The sequence below is a fragment of the Penicillium atrosanguineum genome, assembly GCF_028827265.1.
Source record: "Penicillium atrosanguineum strain IBT 20685 chromosome Unknown utg000005l_segment0_segment0, whole genome shotgun sequence".
In the NCBI taxonomy this organism is placed as follows: Eukaryota; Fungi; Ascomycota; class Eurotiomycetes; order Eurotiales; family Aspergillaceae; genus Penicillium; species Penicillium atrosanguineum.
In genome coordinates, this window is record NW_026623137.1 from 2,267,150 (window position 1) to 2,287,223 (window position 20,074).

General features: G+C 50.5%; 9 protein-coding genes across 9 annotated transcripts; 6 read left to right on the forward strand and 3 right to left on the reverse strand.

Moving 5' to 3' along the window:
• Nucleotides 1-592: 592 nt before the first annotated feature.
• On the forward strand, nt 593-1,341 carry nctA (negative cofactor 2 transcription regulator complex subunit BUR6; the record flags this gene model as incomplete). Its single annotated transcript, XM_056887153.1, has 2 exons — nt 593-1,031; nt 1,085-1,341. The coding sequence occupies 2 exons, from the start codon at nt 593-595 to the stop codon at nt 1,339-1,341; spliced, it is 696 nt and encodes a 231-aa protein (XP_056740802.1).
• Nucleotides 1,342-1,679: 338 nt separating this feature from the next.
• Nucleotides 1,680-4,247, forward strand: N7443_007098 (uncharacterized protein; the record flags this gene model as incomplete). The annotated part of the gene is made up of 5 exons (XM_056887154.1): nt 1,680-1,688; nt 1,738-1,842; nt 1,896-2,572; nt 2,624-2,842; nt 2,891-4,247. The coding sequence occupies 5 exons, from the start codon at nt 1,680-1,682 to the stop codon at nt 4,245-4,247; spliced, it is 2,367 nt and encodes a 788-aa protein (XP_056740803.1).
• Nucleotides 4,248-4,557: 310 nt separating this feature from the next.
• Nucleotides 4,558-6,280, forward strand: N7443_007099 (putative MFS transporter; the record flags this gene model as incomplete). Its single annotated transcript, XM_056887155.1, has 2 exons — nt 4,558-4,927; nt 4,977-6,280. The coding sequence occupies 2 exons, from the start codon at nt 4,558-4,560 to the stop codon at nt 6,278-6,280; spliced, it is 1,674 nt and encodes a 557-aa protein (XP_056740804.1).
• Nucleotides 6,281-6,735: 455 nt separating this feature from the next.
• Nucleotides 6,736-7,843, forward strand: N7443_007100 (lysophosphatidic acid acyltransferase LOA1; the record flags this gene model as incomplete). The annotated part of the gene is made up of 3 exons (XM_056887156.1): nt 6,736-6,766; nt 6,815-7,052; nt 7,111-7,843. 3 exons carry the CDS (start codon nt 6,736-6,738, stop codon nt 7,841-7,843), a joined length of 1,002 nt encoding a protein of 333 aa, XP_056740805.1.
• Nucleotides 7,844-9,879: 2,036 nt separating this feature from the next.
• Nucleotides 9,880-12,564, reverse strand: N7443_007101 (fungal specific transcription factor domain-containing protein; the record flags this gene model as incomplete). Its single annotated transcript, XM_056887157.1, has 5 exons — nt 9,880-11,197; nt 11,242-11,940; nt 11,997-12,082; nt 12,149-12,397; nt 12,499-12,564. 5 exons carry the CDS (start codon nt 12,562-12,564, stop codon nt 9,880-9,882), a joined length of 2,418 nt encoding a protein of 805 aa, XP_056740806.1.
• A 1,479-nt stretch (nt 12,565-14,043) lies between these two features.
• Nucleotides 14,044-15,366, forward strand: N7443_007102 (uncharacterized protein; the record flags this gene model as incomplete). The annotated part of the gene is made up of 1 exon (XM_056887158.1): nt 14,044-15,366. One exon carries the CDS (start codon nt 14,044-14,046, stop codon nt 15,364-15,366), a length of 1,323 nt encoding a protein of 440 aa, XP_056740807.1.
• A 218-nt stretch (nt 15,367-15,584) lies between these two features.
• Nucleotides 15,585-16,171, reverse strand: N7443_007103 (GFA family protein; the record flags this gene model as incomplete). The annotated part of the gene is made up of 4 exons (XM_056887159.1): nt 15,585-15,616; nt 15,670-15,790; nt 15,842-16,003; nt 16,064-16,171. 4 exons carry the CDS (start codon nt 16,169-16,171, stop codon nt 15,585-15,587), a joined length of 423 nt encoding a protein of 140 aa, XP_056740808.1.
• A 389-nt stretch (nt 16,172-16,560) lies between these two features.
• On the reverse strand, nt 16,561-17,280 carry N7443_007104 (phosphoribulokinase/uridine kinase family protein; the record flags this gene model as incomplete). The annotated part of the gene is made up of 1 exon (XM_056887160.1): nt 16,561-17,280. The coding sequence occupies one exon, from the start codon at nt 17,278-17,280 to the stop codon at nt 16,561-16,563; it is 720 nt and encodes a 239-aa protein (XP_056740809.1).
• A 1,593-nt stretch (nt 17,281-18,873) lies between these two features.
• N7443_007105 (uncharacterized protein) lies at nt 18,874-19,489 on the forward strand (the record flags this gene model as incomplete). The annotated part of the gene is made up of 2 exons (XM_056887161.1): nt 18,874-19,098; nt 19,148-19,489. 2 exons carry the CDS (start codon nt 18,874-18,876, stop codon nt 19,487-19,489), a joined length of 567 nt encoding a protein of 188 aa, XP_056740810.1.
• Nucleotides 19,490-20,074: the final 585 nt, after the last annotated feature.

Here is a 20,074-nt window from a genome sequence, read left to right on the forward strand (position 1 = left end):
AGCGAAGCAGAAGCAAAAGCACAAGTAAAAGCAAAAGCAGAAGGGAGGATGGCGGGGTGGAAGAGAAGATGCAAGCGTTGATATTGAATTTGGCCGGAGAAATGGTTCCGCCGATCTACAGGCCCTGAAGAAAAGGACCAGGGAGCTCTAAGGGAACTAAGGGAAGTGGATTTGAGAAGTGAGTATCTAGGTAGTGAAAACCCCTGACAGAAAATCGACAGCGCCTCAGATTAGATCAAGTTATTTTAGGTCCATCACCAGCCAGCGCAGCGATACCAACGCGTGGTTTCATCTGGTAGCCTCCGGACGTGTGTCATCATCATCGACGGTCATTACAGCCTGGGGACAGAGGTACGAGGGGAACCAAAAAGGAGGGGAAAAAAGAAAAAGAAAAAAGAAGGCATTCACGACTAAATACAAAGAAGAAGAAACAGAAGCCTCTCCATCCATGGGATGGAGGAGAGAGAGCAAAGGCAAAGACAAAGTAAAGGGACGGAATTCGAATTTAAAAAGGGCAAAGTCGCCCGCCCCATCGAGTCCGTCTCCGAAGCTCCATTTTCTCTCGCTTGGCACAAACTAGTGAACTTGCAGCATGAGCGAGTATCGTCCACGATCCCCAGACCTTTCTTCTCTTCCTCCCTCCAACCCTCCCCCCTACGCGCCTTTGAGCCCTCTTGCTCATCGTGCCTCCTACGACGCTTCACCTTTCTTTCATCCCGTCCAACCAGGTCGCGTCGAACAGTACGTGCCGCCAGACGATATGGCTCGCCGTTCCTCTCGCTTGCAAGATGATGCGCCCATCCTCGCTCTAGGTGCAATGCCTGACATAATGCCGGACACAATGCCGGATACAATGCCGGATACAATGCCAGCCATGCCAGCCATGCCCGCTATGCCCGATGAGATTCCCCAGGCGCGTCCCGGCGCGGGGATCGAAGTCAAGACCAAGTTTCCCGTCGCGCGCATTAAGCGCATTATGCAGGCCGATGAAGATGTCGGCAAGGTCGCCCAAGTCACACCGATCGCAGTTTGTAAGTTACGCGCTATCTACAAATGTCTTCCAGAGTCGCTAACCTTCCCGCAGCCAAAGCACTGGAACTCTTCATGATCTCGCTCGTTACCAAAGCCGCCCATGAAGCCAAGGAACGTAACTCGAAGCGCGTCACGGCGTCTCACTTGAAACACGCGGTGGCCAAGGACGAAGTGCTGGACTTTTTGGCCGACATTATCGCAAAGGTGCCCGATCAACCCGCCGGTCGGAAACACGAAGACGACGGCAGCGATCAAAACGAAGGGCGTCGGAAGCGTGGAGGCCGGCGACCCAAGGAGGAGAGCGACTAGAGCCAGGGAATAAAAAACATACGACTGACGAGGTAGACAGGGTTGGTAACTGGCGCATGAGATCGATTTGCTTTACGGCGTTGGCGGAATGGTTTGATTTAGGCGCATTTTCCTGTGAATAATTATACGGGTCGATGAACCCCGGTCAATTCGAGAGAAACAATTAGACCGGAAAATGGAGGGGTTCAAGTGGTGATTAAAGGTCTGTTGGGTCTGTTAGTCTTCGAGACCTTTTAGTCGTAGATCCAAGTACCCCAAGGTCACAGCTCCGAGCGGGCGAGATTGGCTCCACTACTCGTACCTCCCTTTCTTTCCCTTTGAGACTATGCTGTCTGGAGATGGACTTTGTATGTGCCTGAAATCTTCACACGCTTCCCTCGCTAATCTTTGAATCAGTGGTCTCGTCTCATCGGCGGCTCGCGCGCGCTATCCAAGACCTCGCGGGCCACATCGCCCACGGAACGACTCACGGTGTTTAAACGCGCCTGCAACGCTCTCCAGGTAGATTGAATAACGTCATCGTATCTGCCCTGACTGACTCAATTGGAAACCAGCAAATATGGCGCTCTACCAATACCCCCTCCGCCGAGCAGTCAACCGGGCACGCGCGTTCCTACATTGAGCGCCTCAACTCCATCCTCAACGACGAGTCCCGCGGACCAGCACCACACCCCTGTGTGGCCTACGCTGCTTCTTCTCAGATGTTTGTAACGGTTACAAAGCTTGCATTATCATACTACGACGATGGGGTGTTACGGTCCGCCACTGTCTTCTTCAACACCCTCATCGACGCCGAGGTGGACGGGGTCGTGGATAACCGGTTATTCGCTCGCGCGTTAGTGGACCTGGTCCGACGCGCTGATAAGACATCGGAAGAAATAGAGGGAAGACTAGTCGAGCTGCTGTTTGGCATTGCCAACAATATCCGCCTGCAACCCGCTATCTTACCTGCATGGTTTGTGCCACGGGCGACTCCTATCGGTCTGGACGGGGAGTCGACGGCTCCGACGGAATTTGCTGGTGCCACTCGCAAGGATGAGTTCCCGTTGTTCTACCTGCTGGTCGACTACGTTCATAATGATGGTCGCGCGGGTGACTTCGCGCGTACAGGCCTGTTATATCTCATCGAGACGGCGTCGCGCTCCAAGAACCTGGAAAAGTGGTTGATCGAGAGTGATCTGGCCACACTGATGGCGACCGGACTAGGTGCACTGTATAGTCAATTGGGGAGGTAAGAAGATCGCTGCCCGACGAGAGAGAGGAGGTAATTGACCAAATTTAGCTTGGAATATGCGTCCACCGACGTTAACGTCCCACGCATCATTGCGCTATCTGACCATGCGAAAGAGGCTACGGCTTTGCAGCCCGCACTCGGCGAAACCATGGATGCGTTCATGTCTTATCTGCTATTTTGGCAGGACACCATCGACCACTGCAAATCCGCCGAGGTCAACGATACCCTCCTGGACCATTTCCAGGTGCTATTCCTCGAACAACTCTTGTAAGATAAGAGATCCATCATTGTTTCATCTTGCGCTAATACAGTCAGATATCCATCCTTATTGGAATCGTCTGATGTCGCAGGTGGTTCGACAGCGGCCGTGCTGACCTACATGTGCCGGATCTTGGATTCGATCGATCAGGGCGAATTAGTCCACCGGATTCTACATTTCCTACTCGCTTCCTCTCCGCCACCCGAGGAACAGATGGATATGTCGGCAAGTCGGCGGAAGTCCCTCAATGTTCTAGCCGCATTAGCTTCCGAAGCCGCTCAACCGTCTCCTTCACTCTTTAATCTACGAGACCTCGTGCTATTGGGTCTTCAATCCTCTAACCGCCAGACGGTTCTGGCCACTCTCCGACTGCTGAACGTTGTCCTGCAGCGACATCACCCGTTCTCTCGGGCGTTGATCCACACTGTACCTAGCCAACCCACACAGCAGAGGTCCGTCGGTGCATTCAATGCGGAGCTCGAACAGCTTCTGACTCTCGGCACATCCATTTTCGACGACCCAAGTTTGAACGAGTCCTTTCAAGACTATGTTGCGGATGCCACCTGGACACTCGAATCCCGCCTGTGTATTCCTGTGTCTGCTGCAGACGAGGCCGAAGATGCGATTCCCTTGCCGCTGCAGCTCCAGCAGGACGATCCGATTGTCCAGGGACTTCTCAAATGCGTCGAGTCATTCTTCACCAACAGCGTGATCGTCAACCTCGCATTGACCGGAGTCCTGATGAGTCTGGCCTCATCGCATCTGTTCTCCTTGGACGGCTGGGTATTAGTCGACCCTGCCAGCTATGAGATGGCTGAAGAATCAAACGAGCTCGACCCCATTCACCGCGCATATCAGATCCCATCATGGCCCGCAACCGCCAAACCGACCCTGACCGCAGCCCTTGAACGACTCGTAGACCAGGTTCGCCAATGGCAGCAGGATCTGCCCGATTTCAATGTCCTGGTTGCTGCCCGACGCGATTTGCTTCATCTGGGGGATCGGCCAGAAACGCCCTCCCGTTCGCAAGAGCCGTCCGAACCGGTCCCGGACCGCTCCCGCCCCTCATTCCCCGGATCCCCCGATGCCTCTGCCCCTGCATCCCGCGGCCGATCTCCGAACCCTATCAGTTCCCCTGCCGTGGCTTCCCTGAGAGGCGAGTCCTCGCGACCGGCTCAGTCACGGGGATCATCAGCCTCGCGAGCAGCGACTGCAGAGTCCCTGCGCCAACGACTAGCGACTCCATTCCCGGCCCCCGAGGCATCAGACGGGGAACGTGCCGATCCCGAAAATGCCCCGGTCACGCTAGGCCACGTGCTGACGAATGTGGTGATCCTATACGAGTTTCTCCTGGAGTTATCGGCAGTGGTGCAAGCCCGGGGGAGTCTGTTTGAGGAGGCCGGGTATATATAGAGAGAGAGAGAGACATCCCATGTATTTTCAATTCCAAAGTTTACGAGATAGACATGTACATTGTCCAGTTGGAGTGAATGACCGGAGTAGAAGAGTAGAAGAGTAGAAGAGTAGAAGACGTAACTTAAAATCCAAGGTTTGATGATCGCCAACCGGCCCCACTTGGGTCCAGTTGACGCACGCGTGTTGGATCCGCAGAAGCAGATTGGCCGGCACTTCGGCCACCTTGTCAATCCATCCCCCGTCCTTCTCCTAACTCCTTTTCCTATATACACTGTCACCATACGCGGCATACACGGCATGCCCGGCCATGGTTTCTCTTGAATTGGACCGCGACCACCGCGAAGACGCTCCGTTTCTTGACACCCCTGAGTCCGCCTCCCATGCCGAGAGCAAACCGGCTCATCCAGAGCGTAATGCGGCACCCAGCACGATTACCTTCCGGTTGAAGGTGATCCTGTTCGCGATGGTGCTGGCTGTCGAAATAGGATTCTCTTTTCTCGATGGACCCATGGTTCGCATCCTCGAATCTATCGCTTGTCGGCAATACTATACCGAGGCGGATCCCTCGCAGATCGGGGCAAATGGACAGGTTCCGGAATCCTTGTGCAAGATTAGTGAGGTCCAAGCGGAGCTGGCGGCAGTCAAGGGATATCATATGTTCTTTGATGGGTTATTGAGTATGTTCAAATGCGGCTGAGGATGATACGGTTCTAACTACGTGGGCAGGCGCGCTTATGGCTATTCCGTACGGTCTGCTGGCAGATCGGAAGGGGCGCAAATCGACCCTCGCCTGGGGAATTCCTGGCTTCGCTATTAACTCCATAATAACTATTGTTGTTTTGCGGTTTTCGAATATCTTTCCGCTGCGGGCGGTCTGGGTATCCTCCCTAGCGTGGTTGATTGGGGGTGGCCCGGTCGTGGCATTCGCGATCATTTGGACCATGATGGCTGACGTTACTACCGAGCTGGAGAGAGCCGAACTGTTCTTCCAGTTTGGCATTGTCTCTATGGCATCCGAGTTCATTTCCGGGGCCTTTAGCTCGTATTTGATGGCCATGAATCCATGGGTACCATTCCTTATCGGTTTCGGTATCGTACACATTGGTCTAATGTTCATTCTTCTTCTGCCTGAGACGATGCATGCCATTCCATCCCGGAATCTCGAGCCCGAGCCATCCCCTGTGGAGATGTCCGAGCTGTCCGACGCTGAACCCAAGCCTCAGTTTTCAAACCAGGGGCAGTATCACGATGAAAGCTCCGTCGACGTGGCTTCCGGGCACCACGATCACTTGACCTGGAGTTATCCGTCCCAGCAGCGTCACACTTTTTGGGCGAAGTGCCGAGCTAAATACCAGTACTATATGAAGCCATATCTCTTCATCTTGAACCGTAAGCCTGTCATTCTCCTCCTGACTTCATTCTTGGTATATCGGCTCAGTCGTGGCTCTTCGTGGTTCCTGTCACAATATATCTCGACACGCTATCATTGGACATTAGCCCAGGCCAATATGCTCGTCTCCTCCCGGCCAACCATCTCCATCCCAGTGTTCCTATGGGTTTTGCCTTGGCTCAAGCGCCGTGTGCTGAGCCCTCGAAAGACAGCCACGGAGAAGGACCTTTGGCTGGCTCGTGCAAGTATTCTCTTTCTCACAGTTGGAACGCTGGGCATTGGACTCTCGCCTTCCATTGCCACGTTAGTCCCCGCTATGATCATCCAAACGTCAGGATCGGGCTTCATGTTCCTCGCCCGATCTATTGTAACGACCCTAGTCGAGCGCGACGAGACCGCTCGTCTGTATACGGTGATTGAAATCCTCCAGTCCGTGGGCAACATTGTCGCCAGTCTCTCTATCACGGGTGTCTTCCAACTCGGTCTCCGACTGGGTGGCTTTTGGATCGGTCTGGCTTGGATGATGACTAGTACGCTGTTTTGCATGGTCGGTGCCGCCATTTGGTGGTTCAAATTACCGCCAACATCTACACCCCGCGTCCCGGAATTTGTGGTAGGGGGTTTTGAAGAAGATCCATGATTGCCCTTTAGCATATAGATCCTGTATATTATAGATCACGGGCCATTTCTGGGGAGTTGAGGTTGTTTTTCTTCACTATTCAAATACATTCATTCGAAGCATAACTTATCATTTCGCTCAGTGAAATATCTTTCGAAGGAGTTCCTGTGAAATGGGTCCGGCAAAGGATCCATTGTAAAATGCCCCAAAAGCCACGGCTACGTGAGAAATAGGGTCTAAAAATCGGGTTTTCCGCCCTAGGGTAATAAAGCTTGCATGAAGTTGACTTTTTCCTAATCCATATTCTTCAAAGATAACATTGGAAGGTATTTCGCCAAAATATAGGTGAACCCCACCTAGCGGCACCTTCACAGCTGGATCTGCCGGTGCGACGTTCACCGCCCTGTCCACCGCCCCGTCATCTTCACATGGTGAAGTTGTGTGAATCCTCAGCGCGTCATCAGTTATCGCTGACAATGGAGAAATTTTCTCAGTTTCGAGATCGAGGTGGGTAGCTACAGCTTCCTTGCTAAACTTATAGCTGACAATCCCTAGGCTCGGGCATTGCGCCCTTCCTCCCCATTCCCTCAGAACCACTGGGGCTGCAAGCACCCCTCCGGGTCTTCCTCTTTTGCTTCCGCTTACCCCTATTCCTTTTTGTGACCTTGGCCTATTTCCTCATTCTGCAATGGCTGCCTATTGGATCACTGGGCAAGAAAGCCGCGTTGTGGTGCATTCTGGGCGTTCCAAGTATCTGGTGGATTGACCTGCAGGTGGATGGTGTTCGGAAAGGGTCCGTATCTCGAACTATCACTCATGGGTTCTCGCAGCAGCTAAACTTTTCATGATAGCTCTCTTTCTAAGCATCAGCAAGCTCGTCTCCCGCAGCCCGGCTCTCTTATCGCCTCCTCTTTCACCTCCCCCATCGACGCCGTCTACCTGGCGGCGATTTTCGATCCGATCTTTACCGCATCTTATCCAAACACCCGACAGGTTGAGCGGATATCTCTTCTCCAGGCTGTCCTGCGAGCTTTCGCATCGCCCTTGAGCCGTCCCGAGCCTGGTACTAAACTAGTGGACGTCGCCAGCCTGATCGCAAAGTACCCTACTCGACCGATAGTGATCTTCCCTGAGTGCACCACTACTAACGGCCGCGCAATCTTGCCCTTGAGCGAGTCGTTAATCGGTGCTCCCAATAAAACGAAGATTTTCCCCGTGAGCGTACGGTACTCGCCGGTGGATGTCGTGACTCCTCTCCCAGGAAGCTACATCAGCTTCCTGTGGACACTGCTCAGCAAGCCCACACACTGCATTCGCGTGCGCATCGCCGAGGCAGTGACTATTGCCCGCAACCCGCTGGATACCCCGCCCGCGCGCTCGACTCGCAAGTCAACCTACAACACCAACTACCTCGATACGCTGGACGAGTTGGCTGCGGACGGCGAGGCAGTGATGGAGAAGGCGATGCTGGACCATGTAGGCGAGTCACTTGCTCGCATGGGCCGTGTCAAGCGCGTGGGACTTGGAGTCAAGGAAAAGCAGGATTTTGTACGCATGTGGACCAAGACTCGGTCTACGTGGTGATGGCAAGACTTTTCGGTTCCCTTGGAGCTCATAGAATACTGAATTGCACCTATTCCTGGCTATTCTCAAAGCTTTGATTTCATTGTGTATTGAAGAGAGGTCTGCTTCTTGATCTGGAATATCGTAGACATTATGTACCAATTTTCAGTATTTTGTAGCCGAAATAAGCAAGAAATAAGGGCGGTGTCTCTCATCCGTCCACTCGGGATGCTTAGCCACGTCCTCTGTCGAGGGAGCCCAATCTTTAAAACCAGTCAAGGTGAAGCCGCTCTCCAAGAGAAGATTCACGTATGTTTCGACAGTTCGGTGGTATTTCCTGATACCGTCAACCCCGAGCCAGCTAGTCACCCGCCACCCTTCGTCACTGTAACAATTCAATGGCCATATCTTCCGGTCCTGATCACCTTCTTGCAGAGTTTTCCAACTTGGTCCTGGGCGAATGGGCGCCGAATATATAGGATGCTCGACCGAAAACACGAGTCTTCCGCCTTGTTCAAGAGCAGAATGAATCTCTCGATAGAGCCTTGCCAAATCCTCAACATAATGGAATGTCAGAGAACTATAAACAAGGTTATAAGATCCCCTTTCTCGGTGGTCGCTCAAGGTAATTGACTCAATGTCTCGTATTTCAAAGGTGAGATTCTCAACAGAGCTCGAGCCGAGATGGGAGCGACTGTCATTGATATCGGTTTCAAATTGTTTTGCTTGACAAATCATTTTGTGGGAAATGTCCACTGCCTTGACGTAGGCAGCGCCGCTGTCCCGGGCCCATCGCGCGAACCAACCATATCCGCAACCTAGATCAAGAATACGGTGTCCTTCTAGGCTCGGAGCCGAATCGCTCAAAGGCAATTTGTCGATTACCATCTGTCGAAGCTCAGGCCATTCTGGCGCGGCTGTTAAACCGTGTTGCGAACGAGGAAGTGTTCCGTAGGCAGAAAAAAAGGCAGAGTCATCGTAGATGTTTTGAGCCTTTGAGGCCATACTAGCAGCATGTAATTTACTTGAGCATTCGTGTGATTTGCAGCGAGCCGGAGGTTTATATAAAATCTGATCCCCAGACGAGGCTGTCGGCTTTAGCCGATATAGAATGTCTACATGGGGTCCCCGATAACTGAGTGGGGGAGACATAGCGATCTGGCTCGTTTCAAACCCCACTATTGAGTTCTCTTCCCTCGCAACTTATGACCTTGGTTGGGAAGAAATGCCAGCCAAGGTTCGTTCGCCAAGGTGCCGTTTGGAAAATCTGTGAGGCATTTTTGTGACGAACTGTTCTGGGGCTTGTGGGTCAAAAGAATTCAGATGCGTCTCTTGTGAACACAACATTACTCCAGATCTAGATTAGCGTAATTTCGAGTATGAGCCGGGAAACAAAGAGTGTCTGGGCGGTAATCTGTTTTTGAATTCTACTGTACTGTAGTTTTCGAAATTAGCTATCTTCTCTTTCATTCCCGAGCAAAGAGCTGATATGCGCTAGTCCAATATGGCGAACCTGTACCCAGTGAGCGTACGATGAAAAATATTCGCAACCTGCTGCCACCATTAGTATGTTGTCTCTTGCCGCCCACTGCTGCGCTTCGTGTCTAGCGCGAAGCTGAACGTTTGGGGCTGAGAGGGCGTTTTGTTCTGGCTACAATGCCACAGCATTTCTCTCATCCAGATGTAGTTCAAAACCCATCAAATTTCTCCTAGTTCCTTCTAGCGCTCTCCAAGGTTCTACCGTGAGTGAACCAAATCTTTTGATATGACCTGTTTTTTCATGAGAAACATACCCAATCGGACAACACTCTGTGAGATCGCTTGCCTCCCTGCAGGACAAAATGACAAGATCTCGGCCACCACGGTCAGAAATCAAATGCTCCACACCTTCTCAAAGTCACTCCGCGTCGGATTGATGGTCGGTGTTGGAGGCGGGATTCCGTCGAATGCTCATGATATGGGATTTGGTGATGTTGTGATTAGCTGCTCGGAAGGCACTGTCGGGGGCCGGGAGGTGGTCCAGTATGACATGAGAAAAGTTGGCTCAGGTGGTAGTTTCATCGAAATGGGCAATCTTCATCCTCAATCATATCCACCCACGAAAACAAAGCCGGATCCAGCGAAAAAGAGTCTTGCCGGTGATCATCCAAACTCACCTCATTGACCGTCCGATCTGGCCCCCAATTTACCTTGTTCTTCTGTGAGCCCCGAGGCACACTGCCGCTACCAGTATCATCTTTGCTCTCCCGAAGTTTAGATTGGCTTGACCGAAACCCGGAGGTATGTTCAGGTAGCGAAGCGATTAACGGAATCCCATGCAGATTGAATTCCTTCGCCGGCGCAATCCGGCGAATGAAATTATTGCAGATCTTGAACGCGCGTCTGGCGCTGGCATCTTGCTCCGCCATACAGTGTAACCAGCGAAGAATCTTTTTACACGCTCCAAGGATTGCCTCGGGATTTTCCGTTGCCCTAGTTCTTCTTTGGCCGGACTGCGCGCTGTGTGTGGTCATGACTTCCACTGGACCGACAGAGAGTTGGATGAGGAGGATTATCAGGGCTTGCATCATGAAATGCAGCACGGAGCACCAAGGGGTCATTTTCAGCAGCCACTCCATGTCTGGAGCGTCAGGAAAGACGGAGATCAGGGCCAGGGCTGTATCTACACAGGTCTTTGCGGTGGCGTTGCCGAATCGGGACCGGGGGACTCTGATGTTGCGTCCTTCCATGAAATCGGGGCATGTGAGGCAAGGTCGGCTGAGGATGATCTGCGCACTGTAGTAGGATAATGCGAGACTGACCTGTTCGCGAGACTGCCTTGATATGTCCAACTGATTGTCCCGATCAGTGAATGCAAACGGGGGTTGGAGATTTGATAGCCAGGTTTGTAATTTCTCCTGGTAGTGCGAAATGCCGCTTTGGCCGCTGTCCTTCCCGGCCGTGAGACTGTATATCGATGTGACGGCGGCATGCGTGATGATAGACAGATCTACAAGATGGAAGAAGTACAGCGATTGGCTCGGGCTGAGGGTGCTGAACCACTGGTTCCTGGACTGGAGGGTCGAGTCGCTAGCATAGATTGTCCATTGGAGGCGCTCCTCGCGCAGTGCAGTATTCCCAAGCAGTTCCGCTACTTCTGGCGTCTGAAACTCTCTCTCGTCGTAGGGCGCCGGGGGGTACACAGAGAGGGCACGATAGTCCACGCACGTGGACCGACCAGTCATGCCAGACAGAAGATGTTCTAAGTGGAATATCGACCACCACAAGCGAGTTCGGGTCTCTTTAGAGACAGGGTCTATCTGCCCACTCACTTCACGGAGATTTAGCCCAAGGGCGATTGCTGAGCGAGCAGCGCGACCGGCTATCTGCCATGACCTAACAAGTCAGTGATTGAGTCGGGTATTGAGACGATGCCATACCGGTTGATTTGGCCAGAGGCCAGATAGTAAATGGCAAGGAGTAGGTCAATCTGAACCTGGTGTAAGTCTGCGTGCTGTATCGCGAGCCACCGCGTGGTAGTCAAAGCTATTGCTCGGGATAAAAAGACGTGGTCATCTACGTCCCTTCCAGAGTCTGGCTCAGCCAGCTGGTAGTACTTTGCAGCGATGGCAAGGACTAGATTTAGAACCGCGAGCCACTTCTGTGGGGGCTGCTGTGTGGTATCGATGAAGGCCGAATTGAACTGGGAAACAAACAACTGTTGTTCAATCAAAGGAAAGGTAGGTCCGACAGATTCAAAGTAGATGTTCAGGAGTTGAGCCGCCCATGATTTGGGAGGCAAGGCTCTTGCATCCCCCGCAATAGAGAGTGGCTCGGCTATTTGGAGATTGTCTAGATGGTAGCTCATTGGAGTGACAGTGTCCCCCAATGGCGATACTTGCTGGTGCCAATCTCTGTTCAGATTGATGGTTTCGCTGTCCAGTTTTTGCATCCACGCAATCTCGGATCCTTTCCCGATATAGCCCGTTGCCCTGGTCTCTTCGTTGCGGTTGGGGTCTTCGGTCAACGTGTCAACCTCGTTGAGAGATCCAACGGACTTGGAAGATGAGGACGAGTCAACAGAGTGCGTTCGCCTAGCACGATATTGGGAAAAGCTTTCGGCTTGGACGTTGCTCTTCCTGGGAGATGTTAGCCGACATCATCCAGTATCACACACTCTCTGCACAAGATGTACTCTGATTCCCTCCCTCTCAGTGCTTCGCTCAGGTCCTTCTTTTTGGGGCTTGCAATATGCTTCCTAAGGATTGCTGTGCCTGGCTCCTGCTTCGACAGTTAACTTGCATGTTTCATGTTTCCGGTGTTTGGTGATGATCCGTACCTTCTAACCTCCCCCGTAATACCATCCTTTAATTGCTCATCGGTGCCACGTTCCTTGACAGTGGACAGTAACCAGCTCAGTTGCGCGATGTCTCCTTCACCGAACGCTTCCACAATCCGGTCCAACAGTTGTTGTGTCGCGTCAAGGTGCTGCTCCGCGCGCTTTTGAGCATACTTTCGGCGCCGATCGAGCGCTTCGGTGAACAGGCAATTGGAGCCGGTCTCAATGCATTTATCACAGGGCTGAGTGCCCGTGCACTAGAAAGGAAACGCTCAAGTTAGCCATCGAACACAGTATGTTTCGAAAGATTGCAGGCAGCCACTGGCAGATTGGCTTACTCTTGATTTCCGCCCCTTACATGCTGAACAGGCCGTGGATCGCTTCGTCCGTCGAGGAACCGGGTGAGTGGCCTCTGACGGCTCATCTGTTAGGAGTGGGGCTATCACCTGTAAGGTCTGCTCATCGGATAAAGTCATGATCATGTAGAGTGTTGCAAAGCATGTTGGACTCGACGGTCAATATAAAGCTAACACACCATCAGCTGTGGCATGATGTCATGGCTGTGATTTGTCGAAGCATGCGGACGTATGCTTCCGGCCGCCCGTCTGCCTATCAGGGTAGAGTCGACCTCGCTTAGTCATCACTCATAAGACGCCCATCTTCTTTGCAGCCACTACACCTCGCCGGCGCCCATTCTAGTAGGCTGAGGTGGCTGTATAGCCTGTTGATCCGCTACTGCCAAAGTATGTTAAGCCTGCTCTATACTGTAAAGGAGACCAGTGCTGGTAAAGAAGGCATTTCGAGAAACTCCGTAAATTGTCCTCTAATACTGAGCTGTTGTATAGACTAGGATAACCCGCCGCATTGGATATTCAGTGATTCAGTGAGTGCTTAGAGTTATATAATTTAGATTAAAGGAATAGGAGTAAATTGATAAAGGGAATATGATAGATCTAGCAGGGTAAGGAGGGGTGAAGCAGGGTGAAGCAGTCTGTTAAATGATTAGTGGACGACAAAGAGGGGTAAGTGATGGCTCATTACGATAATAGTACTTCCAAAATAATAAGAAGGCAAGCCAAGTAGGTCAGTGTCGTGCGGAGTTCTCCTCTGGTAATCAAGTAGTAAGAGTATGGTGGCATAGCTGATTTCGAAAGCTACTGTAGAGCCCGCTTGACTTGTCTCTACTTCGGTGGATTTAATTTTGAAGCACTTCTCGAATAACGCAAACTCCCTATTCTAGAATGAGATATGGTTCATTGGGATATGACTGAAAACCTACTATAGTCAAGTCTTTGTTAGTTGCAACATGTGATGAGACGATATCGATATGCCTCCAACTGTTGGCAGGACAAAACCTCAAGCCCTCCTTTGAACCAATCAATAGGCAGATTGAATATAATAGAACAACTCGAGATTTGACTGGAAATAGTGGTTCTTTGATGACCAAAATTGACTGGAACAACCCATTTGACAAAAGGTTGCTCCTTTGAACTGCCCGGATTTTTAGATTTGACGATGCCCATGGGTCAAAGGAATTCATATGAAGCTTACCTTCAAATAATAACACTGTAACAACCCATCGTGTAGTTTCTTCTTTCACAGTATTTAGCCTTGATAGACTTGAAATTTTATATCAATCAGACAGGGGTCTGGGGAATACTTTTTAACCTACCTAGGTGCCAGAAGAAGCCAAGTATATATATATATCGGGCATGCTCGCCCCGACGAATTCGAAACTATAAAAACACCAAGAAGATATCGAGAACAAAGAATATTTTGTGTTCTCCCATCCTTTATACTATCATCGGAATTGCCATTTTACTAGGCTCATCTGATTCAGCACCTATTAAGCTTCAATATACCCCGCATACAGCCAACGAGCTCTATGGCGAATATTTCAGACATGACCTGGGTGCGTATCGGGTCTTTGGAAGTCAAACTCGAAAGTAAAAGTGCTAGTGATAGATGCGAACATTCCCCCGGAAGCCCAACTCAAGGTCAATTTGACAAGTTCCCTGACAGCGTGGAGAAGCCGCAGGCTGTCAATATCCTTACCAAACAATCAACAGTCGAGATTGAGTCAATGCTTTCTGTTTGGAGCGCAAGTAGCTCCAACTTTAAAGTTAAATTCGAGATCGAAAAAGATACCGATGAGCCCGTGTACAGACGTGCCAGCGCATTCGATATCCCAATTTATGACCAACTTGTCAACTACCGCCACCCTGATGATCTCGCCGGTGGGTTTGTGAAGCCAAGAAGCAACAGCGTGCCCTGGACATGGCCAAGAGCCGTTGACAGACATATTCCCGCAGATGGAAGCTCGGCGGGGTACCAAGACAAAGGCAATGGTGTTTGGGGCCCTCTTGAAAGCACACCTTGGGCTCCGCTTCCAGAACAACGATCCGAGCCCCATGATAACGAAAACAAGCACAATCCTCAATATGTTCCATTCCCCAACAACATTGCTTGCATCCTAGATAATGCCGGAGCACCCAATCTTCTCTTTAGCTCTTACTCTCTCGGTGGTCACTTTAAAGAGCTACTCCCAAAGGAGAGACTCCTACAGGGAACAGGCACCAATTTCGTGATTCTGGACAATTACATGGACAAGGCCATTGAAATTTTAAATAATTTGGATTCAAACCTTGTCGCAATAAGAACTGCAAGTACTTCAATATTGCACGCCCACAATGTGCATTTTGACAGGGATCCAACTGATAATCATGGACCGATTGCTCTATACCTGAAGTCCCGAATGCTCTGGTGGATAGAAGATTGGACAGTCGATCGGCCATCCCATCGCGATCCCCACCTGTCACTTTCAAATTGGGATAATTGTTCGGTCTGGCAGAAAGACCCTTGTGTCGCCTCCAGTAATTATTCAGACAGCTATCCAGCAAAAATCCTGGAAATTGCGGTACTTATTCAAGCCTCCATGCACCTCTATTGTCGGGACTACAATGAAGTTGATGGCCGACAGAACTGGTGGAAGCCTATGCTTCTTGCCTTGATGAAAGTCGCCGGGGAACAGATACATCCTGACGGCTGGACAGATATCATATCAGTCGGTCCAGTTTGCCAGCCCTACTGGTCAGACTTTATTGATCCAGAGACAGAAGATGCACAGGACGCCCCTTACTGGAAAGCCCTGCTAGGCCTTCGAGAATATCTCATCGACGTGGACTATTTGGTTGAACCGCAGAATTTATGTATCACTGGGCCCTAAAACTGACTGCCGGCTCCAGTTATAACTAGTGAAATTGCGTGGAATGAATACTTGATTGAGTTTGCCAATTTAACCTCCCTTGAAAGAGTGTAACATTTGTGGAGGGGTTAGGAAATCGGTGCTCAGCTTGATCCATTTAATAGTTCTCTGAGAAGTTTAGAAATCGCGAGGTCATTCTGTGGCATCGAAGTACAAAATATATGGTCAAGCCCATAAAGCTACTGCTTGACTTCTTCTTTGTGAAATATGTCTATCTCTGTTAGAAAGAGTTTCGAACAACTAAACCCAATGAAAAGAACTCACCTGGTATCTCTGGCCTCCATTTCGCTCGTGATTTGCAGAAGAATTCACCCTTTGGAGGCAGTACTTCGGGGTCATCCAAGGACCCTACGCAGATGTAACGGAAATGATCTTTGGCAGCCTCCTGTTTATCTCGTTAGCCCCTAGTGTGGTTTCTATACTGAAGCTCACTCACCCCATATTCCAAGAGGAAACTGCCGCAATTATCACAAAACTCACGATATATTATGGCTCCGGACCCATTGTCTGCCGCATGTTCCTTGGGCTTTCCTTTTGTAAGGTGGAATCCATCTTTCGGGACTTTGGCTGTAAGCCCGTAGTTTGTTCCAAATGCTTTCTATTATGGAATGTTCGTCAGGAATGTTTATTATATTCTCGATGAGTAGTTTCTTAATACTTTACAGTTGCGACAGTGGCAAAGGGAGGTCCGGGCATCGTCGGGAGACTCTAGCTGCAGCTCGTATTCGATATTGTGGCAAAACCACGAGCCTGAGTATGTCGGCATGGTTCCTCTTTTCGAATAATCGGTGTCAATGCTTTCTGTCAAGTTTGCGAAACAGGATGCGAAAAGATGGGCGTTGAGTCAATTTAAGACAATGTAATTACGTCACTTGGCGTTACGGCTCGTTGGCCTTGATCCGCTTCCACTATAAAACTGGGCCGATCATCAATATGTGTATATTGTAATTCGAATTTCAAATGTTGCTACTTTTTTCTGATATGCTAGACTCAATATGAATGCCTGGAAAGATGCAAAGTTTTTAGTTGACTCGATCAGATCTCAGATTGGCTAACGTCGGATTTCAGTCTATAGGGTTTTCTATCACGCCCTCAAGTATTAGTTATGTAATATAAGAGGTCATCGATATACCATTATGTACCTATTTGTTGATTTCAATCTGTGCAGTTTGCCGTCACGTTTTTGATCACCATATCCGGAGCGAGAAGCTTTCCACGAATCGAGACCCCATTGAGATAGTCATTGCTATCCACCCGTCTATATCCATCTTCCAAGCTCTTTTCTATCCCTGCATGTACATGACGCTTGGCAGTTCGCTCACGCGCTTCCTGTAGATCGGTATCCACAAAGACCTTGAAGTCGACCAGCTCGGCCAGATCTCTCCAGCCGGGCTCGTCCAGAAGTAGGTAATTACCCTCCACAATGATGATTGAAATATCCGGTGTTATGACCATGCCATTATCGACGGGGTCTTTGGCTTTGTGGTCAAAAGTCGGTGCTCGGATGACTTCATTTTCAGTCCATATTCCCGAGTATGGAGCTGCTAATGGTGTCTTGTCCGCCCAGATTCGAAGTCGGCCGACGAACCCCACGAATCGTGCTACGTCGAATGTCCATGGTGCGCCGCGTCGGACGTATGCCTCCGTAGAGTTAGGGAGTTTATCCAGATCCGCTCGTGGTAGATGGAATCCATCCATTGAGAGAAGGCTCGCATGCACCTTGTGAGCTGCATTGAGTTGCCGGACCACGGCCTCAGCAGTAGTAGTTTTTCCGGAACCAGGGACTCCTGCAATGGCAACGAGATAGCGCAGCTTGGGGTGGCTGCTGGCCTTTTGCCAGACAATATCCGCCAGCTTCTGGTACTCTGAATTCATCTGAAGTTAATTAGCTCTGTGAGCGACGAGGCTAAAAGATGGGAGACTCACCTTCAGCCAACTCAAAGAAGCATAAGCAAGAGATTTTTAAATGTCAAGTCACTGCTCAGCAGCCTCAACAGCGAATCGAATCAACTCGGGGTCAATGAGACATGGCGACATAGAAGCAGTGTAGAATGACTTGATAGACCAGCGTAAATGTTCAATATGGATTGCTTGACTGTGCGAGTCCATCGCTATGTATGTCGGGGCAGAGCGATCCGCGGGTCACAGTGCTCCGACTCCCACCCACTCCTTGAGGATCGGTCTTGATCCGAGTCCATTGGCCGAGTGATTATGATAGGCAGATCCCCAGATTCCCCAAATTTGCGAGAACAAGAAGTGGGCATGGCGGTGTGGGGGTGACATGTCCAACCCGCCGCCGTTGTTGGCCCAGAGCGCCGAATATTCAATGCCACCTTCTAACCTTTCTTTTTACCTGCGGGGGATGATCTCAGGTCCAGGGTCTATCTATATAGGAAGTTGAGAAGACAGAAAGTCCCTTTTCATAGGAGTTATTACAAGATAGTTAAGATATCGTGCTCAAGAATTTTGTTTTCTTGCCGATGAATGCGCTGACCCCGAGGATCACCCCTGGAATAGTCCCACAACAAGCAAGATATATCCGTGTATCTCGCCATCGAGCTTAGAGATTATGGCAAGAGAAATGATAATTCATAATAGTATCATCGTTCACTACCCGGTACTTGCAGTCTGGGCAAGCCGTCTGTTCACTGGAGTGCCCAATCGAGGCGCGGAGGCGAGGCGGTTTGGGCGTTTAGACGGATTTGGATTCACATAAAAGCAAAGTATCTGCTGCTGATAGCAATGTGAACATTGTGGCTTTGCATGGTCGCAGGCAACATGCCATTCACGACAGGCCTTGCAGCCGAGAGAGTCGGTATAAGTTGGCGTCGGAGCGCGGGCGGTCTCACAGCCCCACAATGAGGGCCACAGCCACTGAGAGATGCGAGCGCAGATTCCCTGCGAGATCGGTTGGACCGGGCTTTGGTTGGCCCCGGGGGGTTTTTCGATATTATCGGATGTCTGACGAACGAGTCTTGAGGTGTAATTTTGCTGGTTCTGATCAGCAGTGATATCGGGCTTGGCATCAGCCCCGTAGAGCTCTGAGTCAAGACCACTCACCGTGGGCTCGCCATAACGTAGAATAACTGAAGCGCTAAAGGTGAAAAGGGGATGAAGAGCAAACAGCAAAGAGCAAGCAGGAAGAGCCAACACTCAGACCCCCTTAGTCCTCGCCAAACCTGAAATTCCAAGCTCGGGGTCATAAATGGCGCATGATGGACACTGTCCCTGTGAAGTGTCAGGCCCTGACTCGATTGTGGTTTCGTGACTTACGGTGAAGTAATCATCTGACTCCACTTTCATACATGTCACACCGGAATACCTTTCCACGAATCTTTTCGATGTTCGGAGTTTTATGGCTCATTTGGAGACCCTGCAAGGCACAAACGTCATGGTCACTTCAGCCGCTGCATAGGTAGGCGTAAGCTTACTTGTACTCGTATAGTTCCTACACTGTCCAGGTACATCATGCACCGCATCACCGACGCCATTCGCGAGGATCATCGTGAGATCCAGTCTTACTACGATCTGATCTGCAATGCCGAAGATAGCGATGAGCAGACTCGATTCCAAAATCAATTTACATGGGAACTCGCCCGTCATGTCGTGGGCGAGGAACTAGTGCTGTACCCCGCGCTAGAAGCACAGCTGCCCAATGCCGATACTAGTGATGATCGGCAACAGCACCGCACGGTGAGTTCCATTCGGCTCTTTTCCATGAGTAGCAAGTGACACTATACAGATCAAAGAAAAACTTGAGATCTTTCAAAGCATGAGCTGCTCCGATCCTCGCTTTATCCCCACTATGACGATCCTTATGGAAGATCTCTCAGCCCACGTCCATATTGAGGAGACCCGGAATCTCGTTCAACTAGAGGCTTCCATCACAGCCGAGGAGAGCATTCGCTTAGCACGTTCTTTTGACCGCGCCAAGTCGTTTGCCCCCACACGAGCCCATCCCGAATTGCCCGATTCCTCTTATGAGACGGTAGCTGATTTTGTGGCTGCCCCACTGGATCATCTGGTAGATCTGTTTCGACGCTGGCCGGGCGATGGACTGACTCCAATTCCAGAGATGGAATAGGTCGACGCCATGAGGAACTCTGTGGAATTAGTGAGGCTTCCATCCTGTCACCCCGCAGGGCACACAATCTCGGCCGAGTTCTGCCCATTAGCATTAGAGAACACAAACTACAATGGACTCAAGGTTGTCCGTCTGATCATATTGGCGCAATTCAATAGCGTTGAACCTCTTAACCCAACTTTGCACAAGGGTTTTGACCCTGAAAGACTGCATTATGTCACGGTGCGTCATGCCTTGTCAGACAGAGGCAAACGTGTCTTGGTGGAATCCATGGAATGCCACGATTCCAGATACTTCGAAGGCCCCAGACTCACGGTTCCTGGTTCCCAGTCTCATAATATAAGCTTAAACCACTCATTTAAATTCCCGAGATGACGGGAGGGACCCACTCATTGGTATATAGATTCTCCCGATTCTCGACCAATTTGGCCACTTGCAATCCATCTTGCCACACTACACAATGAATTTAGGAAGTCACGAATCAAGCACTGGGGTCTTTGGATATGCGGAGACAATGTTTGTAAAGTAAATGATGTCAGTCTCGCCTCGAGTGGCCATAGGTCAGTCCCTAGCAGATTGAACTGG